At 39.4% G+C, this 14,303-nt stretch overlaps 1 protein-coding gene across 1 annotated transcript in view; it reads left to right on the top strand.

The window, feature by feature from the left end:
- eipr1 (EARP complex and GARP complex interacting protein 1) overlaps positions 1–14,303 on the top strand; it is a 40,478-nt gene that overhangs the window by 12,889 nt on the left and 13,286 nt on the right. The window contains exons 4-6 of the mRNA XM_058091269.2: positions 303–459; positions 4,416–4,515; positions 10,269–10,405. Coding sequence (XP_057947252.2) covers positions 303–459; positions 4,416–4,515; positions 10,269–10,405 — 394 coding nt within the window. The remainder of the gene's footprint in view (positions 1–302; positions 460–4,415; positions 4,516–10,268; positions 10,406–14,303) is intronic.

Below are 14,303 nucleotides of genomic sequence, written 5' to 3'. Positions count from 1 at the left end.
TTGCTTTTTAATTTAACAAATAGAACTAGTGCTAGTGTTTCATTGGCCAATCCCTGCCCACCCACTCAATATCTGCAACATTTTCCATCTTCTTTTTCCTCTCCAACTTTGAGAGCAGTTATTTGATCAGTTCTACACTTCACCAGATCCAATTAGCAGGTCTCTGTCATTGCGGTAGTTGTGCCAAGACAACTAATTTGTGAAGTGGATTAGAGTAGTATTTGCATCAGTGCACCAGCCCTGATACCACAAAACAGCCTGCATTTTAACAATCTGTGAATATCTCAATGTATCATCCCCAGCCAATGACAGCAGGGTGGTGTCCTGTGCAGCAGTATGGCGGATGCCCTCCAATTGGGAGACGGGAAATCATGAATCACCTGATGATTCGGCCCACAACCCCCAAACCCTGGAGCTGCTCTGTCACCTAGACAACAGTGCCCATGGCAACGCAGCATGGTACGCATTTGGGGGGGGGGGGGGCGGTAATGTTTGAACACATTATGTAACGTATATTTATGGAGCTGTCTGTCGAGCTATCCATCAATTTATCAGCTGATCTTTCTTTCAATCTTTTGGGATTCTTCCCATGAACTTCCTCTGCAGAATTTACTTCGACCAGAAATTACAGACATCGGTATCTGATTTTTTTCCCGAAAATGCAAACCAATATTTAAAAAATGCTGTGGAGTTGAACATTTGAATGTTTATATTTCAAACATTTCAACCTACTGTAAATACTTCAGACCTGTTTCGCAGAAATTAACTTGATCGAGTAATTCTTAAAGCTTACAGAAAATGATTAGTAACAAGACTGAAACAGTCCAAATGAACCCACTAGTACGTATAAAGCATACTTAGTGGGTTAAACTTTATGATAATTACACTGTTATTAATTACTGACTCTTATTACCTATGGCAGGAAAGTGAACATTGTAACATTTTTGATAAAAGGTTATCCTTTTTTACACATAGACATAGACTTTCTTTATTGTCATTGCACAATAACACAGCAGTGAAATTGCCAACGAAATGTCGTTGCCTGGCTCCTGTGTGATAATAAATAATAGTGGAGAATAAAGTGGAGAATAAATAGATTACATAAATATGAACAACAATGTACAGCATAAACAGTAATTTGTACAAATAATTTAAATAATTTAGAATAAATAATAATTATCATATACAGTAAAGTCTCGTTATATCGATATCGGTTATATCGAAGTACTGCTTATTACGATACTATTTTCATTTCCCGCAAATTTCTAGTCTTTTATGATATAATTAGTTCCGTTAGTACGATACCCGGTTATTATGATAATCCGGTTACTACGATGCCCTTTTCATCTCCCGCCAGCCAATTTGGTCTGCTTATATCGATACAAAAGCAGCTTAAATCAATCTTTGCTTAAGGATTTCAATACCAAAAAAGAACACGGCGAACGGCTGCTTCCAGTCAACTTTATTTTTCACACTTCCACCACCAGAGCGCAGCACACACACCGATTCCCGCACTTCCTGGTTCACAGGCCATGCTCAACCCACCCCACATAGCTGGCCAAACACATGCCTGCAACAGAAGAACTAACTGACATAGCATACACACCTATTCCAACGAAGACACAAGCGTACAAATACATGTATTTAATTGTGTTGTATTCAGATATCTTTTTATCGCTTGCAATAATCACTGTTTTTCATATCTACATGCTGGCGTTCGTGGTTTCTCTCGTGTGTATAGATTCTATACACACGAGAGAAACCACGAACGCAGCAAAGATTGATTTAAGCTGCTCGACATTGTTCTATACTATAGAACAATGTGCATTATTGCCCACTTTTAATGCAGTTCGGCCCAGGATCGGATATATCGACAGTCCAGTTATATCGATATTTTTTCCGACTCCCGACAATATCGATATAACGAGACTTTACTGTATAATTATAGCTATTATATATATATATATAATTATAATAACACTGTGTCTGATTTAGTGTAGCTGTCAACGGTATACTCAAATACGCAAATTCATAAATCAGTAAGAGACAAGTCTTTGAGTTTTTTGGTGTGTTTCTCTTGCCACAGACTTTCTGCTATTTAAATATTGTTTAGTTTGTAGGAGTCAGACCATTGATTGACCCCATGTCCAATCGTAGTGCCAGGTTGAGACTGTTTTGTTATCATCTGAACTACTGTGAACAATGCTTGCCCCCCCATAACTCACTCTACCTACGGAAAGGAAATCAATGCTCATTTCACATTTTAGTCTACTGTTCATCAGCTTCCTGGTGATTGCTATCATTTTTGGAGATACCAATCAGTTATAGTGATGTGTACTGTAACGTGTCTGTGAGGCAGAGATAAAGATAGAGGAAAAAGAGAAGCTCTGACAGAAGTCGTGGAAATAGTGCGCTTGTGTGTGGGTGGGTGCGAGTTTGAGGTGTGTGTCAGATGTCAGGCCAAACAATACAGCTGGATAAAGATTGATGGTTGGGTGCTCAACCATCTTAACACCTTTATAGCCGTGGCTTGCACAAGGGCATTGCCTGTGTGTGAATGTATTGGGGTAGATGTTCCGGGTACTATTTGCTTCCCTGGATGGGTGGCTTTGCTCTGTTGTCCACCTTCGTAATGATGCTAAACACATCATATTGGTTTTGGAATGAATAAAATTAAAATGAAATTAAACTTCAGGAAGTCAGAACTCAGCCCTTTTGTGGACTAAGCTTAAGAGCCAATAAATTTAAATAATTGTAATAATCCAATCAATTTCAATAAACTATTTTACCAAGTTGGATGTTCAAATATCTACTCATAATTATACATACAGATTGAAATATAGGCTATACCACTACTACCTGGTTAAAACTCCACAAATTTCACCTCAACCAGATGCTGTTTAGTAACATCAGTAAGAGCAGTTTTAGCATAATTCTGACTAGTGATGTCTGATAATATCAGCAGACCAATATTATTGGCCGATATTGGAATAAAAATGACATAACCGATGACGTACTCCACAGAGAAACAAGCTTGGTATGTTTGCAGTTTGGAATTATTGCTCTTTCGGAATGTAGAGCATGCAAGTCACATTAGACTCAAACCAAATATATGGCCTGGAGGACATGAAGAAAAAGAAATTGAAGGAAATCTAAAAGTTAGTTTTGGGTCCTTTGGATGTACGTATATTTAGTTATTTATTTATTTAGTTAAATGCAAATTTTATGGTTTTCACAATCAAATCGATAACTTTATCGCGTTTTAAATAGCAGCTATTAGTTTAAATGAACTGCATGTAACACTTTTTAGGGTGTATTATGGGAACTTTATGACAGAACAAGCCAAACATCCTTCCAGTGATGAAAGCGTCCAAGATGAGGAAGGTCCGCAGGACTGACTTTGGTTTCAATGGCAGCATGAACATGATCAGCAATGTCAGAAAAAAGGACAGCAAGATGGTGGATGAAAACAGCCAAAAGAAAAAAAAACACAAGTGATCTTCTTGTACAACCAGCCCTAAGGAGGTGTAGATACTGTGGATCAGATGGTCTGCTGCCTGAAGTATATAGAGAGGAATCAAGTCAGCAACTCTACACCCTTGATCATTGACAGAATTAGGTTGTTGGTTTTACTGTTATCAGTTAATTATTTTTTTGTCAATCGTTTTTTAGCTATTGTTTAGAGTTGTTGTAAAGAGAATTGTTATGTCCACTAGCATTCATTAATTTATGCATGTGCTACCTTGTATTCTCCTCAGGGCCTTATGAGCGAGAGCCAATGCTCAAAGCCACTGTCCTGTTTAAATGCCAAAGTAATAGGCAATAATGGTGCACACCTTCAGCTTTTTTGACTCCGTTTTGACTCCTTTGTTGTAGTTTATGTAAATAATATGGCATGTTGGTGTGTGTGTGTGCGTGCATGCAGCAGTAGTAGAATTGGAAGACTAGACATAGTATTTGGTTCCGGTGTTCTGGAGACTGCTTGAGATGTCAGCAAGGGCCAGGAACAGTATCTCAATCTACAGCGTTAACAATTTTAGCACAGTTTTATCAAATAGTTGTTTTACCAACTCACCCACTAGATGGAGTAAGGTGACTCATAATTGTGCTTGAATCCAGCTGTGTATTGGAATGCAGAGAAACTGTATAAGATGTCTGGTTGGATACATTGTCGTCCTCCAAAACAGCTATCGGTTATCTTATTTTTACAAAGGCATACGTTTTGAAATGGATGTGCGTTTCTGTTGAGTATAAATTTTAAATTTCAGTTATTGATGCCCCCCTGATTACCAACAATTGTTGTAGTCAAATTGTTTAAATTTGTAATTCTGTATCTTATGTTCAAATCAGCGTTCAAATCTGTAGTTGTTTGCGACTTTGTGTTTATTTGTATGTGTGTCCTTGTGAATTCACAGTGTGCTGTGGGAGCCAATGGGGGATGGCAAGCGCGTGATTTCATTGGCTGATAGCCATGTACTACTCTGGGACCTGAGTGAGAGCTCTACACAGGCCACAGTAAGACACACACACGCACACACACACAGTATCTTGCAATAGTGAACTCATTATTTGATAACCACCATATCGTCTTGGTGTTATCAGACGCGCACGTCCTCTCTGCTTGTGACAACAGCAGAGTGTCCACTAATCATTCTGTCTCTTGCTCTCATACTCAACCCTCCTAAGCTGCAATCATTCTGATGTAATCACAAGTCTTAGACATATCTCTTAATCAATTAGTTAATCATTGAGATATATAACAAGAAATTGTTATTACATTTGTGTAGTAAGCTATCGTGTTGACATAGCGGACCCTGTATAAAGTCATGGCTCTGTGTGGGACAGTACCAAATTTATCCAACCATAACTTTATGGAAAAGAAAACGGCCTTCCTCAAACAAGTCTCTTCAAGATGGAAACCAAAAAAATTGGTGAAGTTAAGAATTAGAATTAATTTACACACAAGGAGTCCAGCCCAAAAATAAAATTAGTCGTGTGTGTCAATATTTTTTGTCCATACCGTGTTAGTCGAGTATTGCCGTGAGGTTAAGTGGTTCAACCAAAAAGAGAACTGCTTATAATTTCTAATCCTATATTTTCCAGTGCCTATGAAGGTTATACTTGGATTACTGCTTTGAGATTAACTGTGGGTATGTGTGTGTAGCAAGTACAGTGACCCCAATGTGAGGTCGAGTGTGACCACAGGGGCATGCGAGGTCTTAATCCTATCTTCTGACACCAACACTGGACAGCAGAGGTATTAAATCCTATATCGAGGGAGAAAAGGAGAGCTGGAAAGTAATAGTGGGGAGGCTGTATAATGAGAAAAGGAAGATGGAAGGAGCAAAGGATGGCCAAGCTTGATTGGAAAGATGTAGGCTAGAAGGCAGAGCGGGATGTATGGATGTAAGGAGAGAGTGGGCTTGATTAGGAGAAAGGGAATGGGAAAAGAGAAGAAAAAACTTGGCAGTCAAAACACATTCCTCTTTCGCTGATGAGAATACTAGTATCTCTTCTTTCCTCCCTGCTCCTCCTCTCATCCCACTTTCTTCGCTCTCTGTCACTGGGAGATGTTTTCATTTCTGTGTCTCCTGCTTTCTCACGAGGCCTTTGCTTAGATTATCATGTCTTCAATGTGGGCGCTTGGGCAAGTGTGTGTATGCATATAAAGAAGAGGATCATCTGCATACATGTACTACAAATGTGCATTATCCCAAGGAAGATTTATGTGTTTGTGACTCCGCATGTGCATAGCTCATCAATTAGAATTGGTGGTGGAAATGAGCACAAACATCTTTCCTTTCTCACCACACTCCCACACACACCATGTCCTATACCTGTTGAAGTACTTGCAATCATTAGCAAGCCAACTCACTCATGGAAATACAGGATCTGGCAAATACTGTAATATCAAGTTTACGGCGTTCAGTGTAACGATGTTTCGGGGTTACGTACGTGCTTCCATGCATTAATTAAACACGTTAATTTGGTCCACACTCTCGAGACTTTGCTCGAGAACTATTTACGGAACGGTGCACCGCAAAAGAATACACCATCTTCCCGGTATTGGCCACAATTGTTTCAGTCGCTTGACTGTGCCCATCGTCATTAAGAATAAAGATAATTTCATTGCTCTACATCAATCCATTGCAATTGGAATTGGCTTGTTTTGACATTTCAGGGTGTGTTACCCATGTTGGATTTTATTTTTGTTAAAATTTGTTCTGTGAAATGATTACAAATTTATCAAATTAATCACAGATTCTCAACTAATTAATCTTGATTAATCAGTTGCAGGGTATGATAGCCAATTTAGATTTTTTTGGTTAAAATTAGGGATTCCAAATATTTTTATTCTAATCAGATTAATCACAGATTAATAAATTGATTAATCACCATTAACTATGTCTGGTATATGTCAATATTTACCGTATTTAATGAAGAGAAAGATAAACTACTGCACGGGGTGATACAGTCATGGAAAAAATTATTAGACCACTTTTGGTTTCTTGTTCATTTTAATGCCTTGTACAACTAAAGGTACATTTGTTTAGACAAATATAACAATGACAACAAAAACAAAAATAACTCATTAGAGTTACATTTTTTGGAAGTACAATGTTGGAAAAAGTTAAGAAAACCATGAAAGTTGCTAGATATCTTCTGAAAACCAGGCCTTTTGAAACCGAGCGTTGAGCCATCCCAAACTTCTTTCAGGGCTCACTTCCAAATGTGCAAACCTCATAATATGATCATTATGTATAGGTCAGAAAAGTGGAAAAGCATAATAGATCCCCTTTAAGTTAAATTTAAAAATGTAAGTGTAATTTCCAGCATACTTGAATGTACCACATTGTACATCTGAGATAACATTTGAATTATTTTCTTTTCAAGAAAATATTAACTTTTGATATTATTATTTCAAATGGTTGTAACTTGAAAATGGTTTGAGATGAAGGATTACTGAAATTGAGAAAAAAATCATCTGTATGACCCAAAGTTTGTGATGGGACTAAATTCACTCTTCTAGTGCAGGAGAACAGGAGATCAGGAGAACAGTGGAAGTGGAAGCAGTGGAAGTGGAAGCAGAAGTTAAAATCCCATTATTAATATTTATATGGGATAACACAGTATTTAAATACGGTCTTGACCAAAAAAACATGATAAAAAGTAAATATTAATGATAAATGCTTGTAGTTTTACAATTTGTAACCATGCAACAGTCAGTACGAATACATTACTAACTGTGTTTGGAGTTGGATTACCAACCTTAATTATGCCAGGGCACATATTTTACCTTAAAAATAAATAAATAAATAAATAACTTTCAGCACATGGCCAAATGAAAATGTCACAAAAAGTATATATACCAAAATAACAATTAAGTGAATAATGTACCTTCTTCCACCCACTGGAAGAGCATTTAATTGCCTGTCACTATAAATCACTGGCATAGATAGATAAGCAAAGATACATTTGTAGTAAATATATAAATTTTAAGACCAAGTAAGTGAGATTGAATACTTCCCCATGACACATGTGATGATCTCTTGTAATGTGCCACTCCCCAGTGGTTGGGAATCACTGCTATAAACCACAGTGTTCTGTGTAAGTGTTTTTCCATAGCTGCTTACACTGAACCCTGAATACATCATTTCTTTAAAATGTGCACAAGACACATTATTCAAATTTTCCTACCTGTATGCACAATGATCAAGAGTGTCACCAACCCTCTTATTAAATTGACACCCTGTTTCATCTGACATATGCCATACTATCCATCACATTTTCCTTTCAATGTGACAGACCTCCGTGACCCTGAATAGGGAGCGTGCTATGGAAAATGGATGCATCCTACATAGTGATAAGATGCAACATATTTTTGCTTGGCAGTCAAATCCTGTGAGGAAGAAGCAAAAGTCCCTCTCCTCTTCTTTGTACCAGTTCTGTTTCTCACTGACTCACTCACTCACTCGCTCACCCATATTCACTCACTCACTCATCGACACTGTCTGTCTGCTGTAGGAGAAATAATGACGGTGCTCCCATGAGCTGTGTGGTGACATCTTGATCAATGATCCCTGCTTCAACAGCCACAGTGCAGGGGAGGGTGACGTGAAGAGAAAAATATAGAAAAGAGAACGACGGGGAAGCATACAGTCAGAAAAAAAAGATCAATTGCAAATTATAATGGTGTTTTTTTTTTATAGCAATTGCGTACATCCTACACATGGCATGGAGGAAATAATTATTTGATCCCCTACCAATTTTGTGACGTTACCCCTTTAATAAAACATGAACAGTCCAAGCGACAGTCGATCATTCTCTCTCTGTAGGGCAGAATTCCACAGGAGGAGGTTGTTAATGCTTTCAAGGGAGTTAGGACCAAGAACTGTAGGAAACATGCCGTAATGGCTTGAGATCCTTCCGTGCCAATAAGATATTTCAGCTCCAGAAGGCACGTGCACAGGCCTGTGTGAAGTTTGCCAATGAACACTTGAATGAGTCATTGAAGGCCTGGCATCAATTTAAGTCACTATGTTTGGAGGCAGACAAATGCTGACTGTGACCTGAAGAACACCTTCACTACAGTCAAACATGGAGGTAGAAATATTCTACTCGGGGACTGGTTCTCCGCTAAGCATACAAGGGGACTGCACTGCATCCAGGAGCTAATGACAGGGCCATGCACCTTTTAAAATCTTGAGTGAGAATGTTCTCGCCTCAGCCAGATACCTGAAGATGGGATCAACATACAGTATGTCCAAAGTAACAAAGGATTGTTTTTGAAAAAGAAACGCATTAAGATAAGGCTGTTTTTTACTTTAATCCATAATAAATCTGTGCTGTGCTTTCCTAAAAGGGGTTTCTCCACCAAATACAGTTATGCTTTGCTTGAAGATCAAATATTTATTCACTCAAATGCAAATGTATTTATTATTATTTATTTTTTATAGATCTCTCGTGGATATTCAGTATCTGGCAAAATAAAGCTACCATAAAAAAAGGGGTTTTCTATCTTCACCAGGTTACCAAATAGAGCCGCCGTGGTGTGGTGGTTAGTGTTCTGGACTTTGGAGCACATGCCCCAGGTTTGAATCTCCACTAGTAAGCAATCATTGGTATTCGTCAGGAAGTGCATCCGGAATATAAAGTGACTCCATAATCAGGAGAAAGCCAAAGGAAACAAACAAACCAGGGTATCAAATGATAATTTAATCCCACTGTATTGTTTCAGTCGAAGCCTTAATAAATGAATTAACATTACTAAGACACAGCTACCTAGTGTTTTTTTGTCACAGGACCAGGAAGAGGCAAGGGTCAGCGGTGTGTACTTGCTGAACAGCGAAAACCTATTGAAGTACCATACTTTCCAGACAAAAAAATATTTGTACATATATAGGCCACATCGCTCTATAATCCACAGGTTTCCACATCATAAATTGTGATATTTAGTACACAGAAAGATATTACATGTGATGATTTTTTGAAACTTTTTATTTTATGAATACCTTTTTCCAAACAGTGCCGAACAGTGAGTGTAAGATGACTAGTTAATCAGTAGCATACCAGAAAAGTATGCTACCCCTGGGAACTAAAACCACTTCATTTGTCTGACAAGCATCACAATTGAACAGTGTCATAATTCCTTCATCACACACGTTGTCAGTCTCTCTCTCTCTCTCTCTCTCACACTCTCTCATTGTAGCTCTTCATTGTCTTGTGGCAAATTAGGCATTTAGTTTGAGCTGTCCACTTCATTCAGTCCAGCCTTTGAAACCTTTCAGTGATAGTGGTTTGCAGTCCGAGTCGTCCAAACAGAAGCTGTAGTAATTCTACACTTGATCAAACTTAAGATGTGTAAGTGATCACTGCATAAGACTTCGCTTCCATTTCCCTTGTCCACATAGCTACACGCGAAGCATCATCGTAAATGTCGTAGTAAATTAGCCACATTACTATAGGTTGGTTAAAAACAGTAGAGGCTTATTCACCGGAAATTACAGTAATTATAAAATACAAGCAGCAAACAGTCATTGATGAAATATGAACTTTACTGTTGCACCTGGAGTTACAGTGCATTTTACACAGAAAATGTTAATTACAATGTTGATTTAAACAATTTAAATGACACTGTAGTTTCTTCACATTTTGAAACCCATTTTAAAAAACCTAATGCACCGCCAAAGCTTATCGTACAGCGTATGTTTAGATTAATATCACATGCCTGCTTAGAAATGATAATGAGGTGGATTGGATCTCTGCAGATCTCCAGCACTGCTACGCTGGAGGGTAAAGGTCAGCTGAAGTTCACCTCTGGCAAGTGGAGCCCTCACCATAACTGCAGCCAGCTTGCCACGGCCAGTGACACAGCCATAAGAGGCTGGGACCTACGCACCATGAGGTAAGTTTTCTTTAAAGGGACACAACTCACGTTCTACCAAACAAAATATGAGCTCTTAAGTCTTTGGTGACGGCAGCTTGTATGGCTGCTTATTTTTTTTGCAACAACAATCTTTTCATGATAGTTATATGCAGTCAGTAATCTTTCAAATAACTGCTTGGAAAAGCTTGAATTATGCTTCTGCATAGTCCCGACGCTGACACTGTCTTTATCCTTTTATATACAGTAACCTTTCATCAGGGTTGAGTGTGTGATGAAAGGATGAAAACATTCATTCATTTTCTACCGCTTTTCCTCACGAGGGTCGCGGGGGTGCTGGAGCCTATCCCAGCTGTCTTCGGGCGAGAGGCGGGGTACACCCCGGACTGGTCGCCAGCCAATCACAGGGCACATATAGACAAACAACCATTCACACTCACATTCATATCTATGGACAATTTGGAGTCGCCAATTAACCCTCCAGTGGGAGGAAACCGGAGTACTCCGGAGAAAACCCACGCATGCACGGGGAGAACATGCATGCAAACTCCACACAGAGATGGCCGAGGGTGGAATTGAACCCTGGTCTCCTAGCTGCGAGGTCTGCGTGCTAACCACGAGACTGCCGTGCAGCCTAGGATGAAAACTGGATCAAAATGGATGTCAACTCCACTGGTACCACATCTCTCGTCGACCATTTAGCTTGTTAGCTTCCTTTGTCGCGAGTGAACAATGACAAATTTGGACACAGGTGTGTTACAACAGTCACTTTTATTGCAAATGTTGATCCAAGAAGAAAGCATACACAAAGGATGAGTTGTATGAATGTACTAAAAGACGACCAATCACAGCATTTACAGTCCGTGGTACTGGTGTACGTTGCAGGAGCATAAAACCAGATTTAAGCGGAGCGTACTAGATGTAACGCTTTTGTATGTTTCCCTCATTCAGAACGTATACATGTGTCGCCATTGGCAACGTGTGTGTACTGGGATTCTATGGCACCAGGAGAACCAGAGTTTACAACAGGACAAGCTGCCCACCCTGGCACACAAGGCGCATTAATGTCGGATACGCTACGCCGGAGGTGTTTGATCTATATTTGTATCTTTAATAAACATCATTTTAGAATAAGCAATCAAACTTAAATACTTTTTTATACTGACCCAATGAAGGATCAATTAATTCCTGTTTTCTTTCCCGTATTATTTGCTCTCTGCAGTGCATGATGAAGTACTCGGCTTTCGAGCACTAATGCTCCTGTTTGACATGGAGCACATGTACTGCCACACATTAACCTTGTAACTGTAGGTTATCAGTAACACATCTTGCAACCTCTAGCTTAGTGTGTGTTTTTGTGTGTGTTTGTGTGTGTGTATGTGTTGGCGAGACACGTGATGATGTGTTAGGTCAGCATATGCGTACGTGTGGGGTCTCCGGTAGAGGAATAATAATCATCTTGCTATCGATCACCATGCTAACAGCAAAGTGCAGATGAGATTGAGAGAGGTGGCGGTGAAGGAGAGATAGACGAGGAGAGAATATATTTACAAGATGTGTATCACAGCACCTAATCAGATGGATGAAAAATTGCTATTACTCCACTTTATAATAAATTAAAGACTTCATGCACACTTAATTTGGGCTGTCCTCCTCCTACTGTGTTTTTTGAAAGATGCAACAGTGCCGATTTGAATGTGAGCACAGAGGGATGTGGCATGGATTTCTAACAGCAGAGGCCTGCTGAACGAAAACCACATATTATGATGTGTGCCACTATTTTTTCAGAGGGCAAATTAAGAAGGAAAAGGAGGACATTGTGAGTGAGGCCTCCTCAGAACGTCGCTACAAGCCTTTTTATTGGTGCTGCTGTTGCCGGTACTCTCTGCTTCCAAGCCGAATGCCTCGCCTGTTCAGGTTTTAAGTAGACTGTCCCTCACTTGAAATATGTACAGTGTGGAAATAGGACATTACATCATCGGGAGGGCTTTTTGCCAGTCTGGACAGGCATACGCACACACAGTGCAAAATGCATTGCAAAACCGCAGTCCATAAGAGTGCTGCATGCATGGTGTTGAATGTCATCAATATTCTGACAAAGTTTTTTTTTAATGCTATCATTGGAAATGGCCGTTTGTCATCAGGTATTCCACCAAGCTTTGAGCGAAAGAGACAGTGAGCAAGGCCATGCTGAGTATATATTCCCATTAGTTTCCTAGTAAGAAAGTACAAACTCTATTCCTCAGGCCTAAAAATGCTCAAACATGATTGCTGCCGTTAACTTTTGGTAGTTATCTAATATCCTAAAAAAAGAGCTCGATATGGTCTGCACCCTGTCCTCCAGACACATAGCACTTTAAAAAAATCACCATAATTCTTCCAATAAAACATACATGGATTTGTACTGATGTAATATGCAACATTGTGTTAATTATGTAATATCCAACCCATGTTTTTGGGAAAGAAGGTGGTGTGGAGCCTATCCCAGCTGTCTGCGAGAGACGGGGTACACCCTGGACTGGTCGCCAGCCAATCACAGGGCACATATAGACAAACAACCATTCACACTCATATTCATACCTATGGACAATTTGGAGTCGCCAATTAACCTAGCATGTTTTTGGAAGTTTGTCAGTTTAATTTATTCTGTGTGTAACGTCATTGTACAATGTAGTACACAGTATATTTTTGCAAAATGCAAGAGTAGGGTGGGCATGGAAATAAATATTGATAATAGACCATGTAGTGCTACACAGACCTCAACCTGAGCATACTTTTAAATCTCAGCTGTCTTCTGAAGGTGTCTCTGAAATATTTTTTACAAACAGAGAAGCATATAGGAGATGCCTGGCTTGCAGCCATACTATACACTGCGGGGTGCATATTGAAAAGCGGTGCAGTGTTGCAGTGAAGCAGGAGCTCGCTGCACCTCCCCTGGAAGTAGAAGACTGCATTAAAACTCTTCTACACAGACAAGACATTGTCTAGTCCATAATGTGCATCACCAAACATACCATACTTTTCACGCCTCCTGTTGTTTGCATCTGACAGTATTTCAACATGCCTGCATGATGGCATACCCATTCACGATAAACCATTGTGCAAAATCTTTTCTTCATAATATATGATTTGCATATTCAAATATAGTAGCATTATGCAAAAAAGGTTTCCTATCAGGACTATCACATTTCCTACTCAAAAGAGAGACCATTATGCTAAACCTCATCGCCGTTTTTGAAATGGCATTCCATAAGTTATAGCTGATTTGAGAATGACCTTTTGAACCTTGCTGCAGTCAAATCAATTATATGTAACCTTTTCATATGCTTCATATGCCTCCAGTCCTCTCAACTACAGTGGATATTATGCTTTTACTTAAAATAAACGTATTTATGACCTCACACTGTACACTGAATACAAATGGAAAGTATGTTTAACTTCAAAGACGTTGGTAGTGTAGTGGTTCACGTTTTGAATTCCTACTCAATATGCTATTACAGTTATTTGGATGGATGGATTATTACATAAACATTCATTCATTCATTCATTTTCTACCGCTTTTTCCTCACGAGGGTCGCAGGGGGTGCTGGAGCCTATCCCAGCTGTCTTCAGGCGAGAGGCGGGGTACACCCTGGACTGGTCGCCAGCCAATAAAACATACATGGATTTGTACTGATGTAATATGCAACATTGTGTTAATTATGTAATATCCAACCCATGTATTTGGGAAAGAAGGTGGTGTGGAAATTTAAACAGCCTATCCCAGCTGTCTGCGAGAGGCGGGGTACACCCTGGACTGGTGGCCAGCCAATCACAGGGCACATATAGACAAACAACCATTCACACTCACATTCATACCTATGGACAATTTGGAGTCGCCAATTAACCTAGCATGTTTTTGGAATGTGGGAGGAAACCG

This window comes from Doryrhamphus excisus, linkage group LG14 (assembly GCF_037039965.1).
Source record: "Doryrhamphus excisus strain RoL-2023G ecotype Guam linkage group LG14, RoL_Dexc_Guam_v1.1, whole genome shotgun sequence".
Taxonomy (NCBI): domain Eukaryota; kingdom Metazoa; phylum Chordata; class Actinopteri; order Syngnathiformes; family Syngnathidae; genus Doryrhamphus; species Doryrhamphus excisus.
This window is presented reverse-complemented; position numbering and strand designations above follow the sequence as displayed.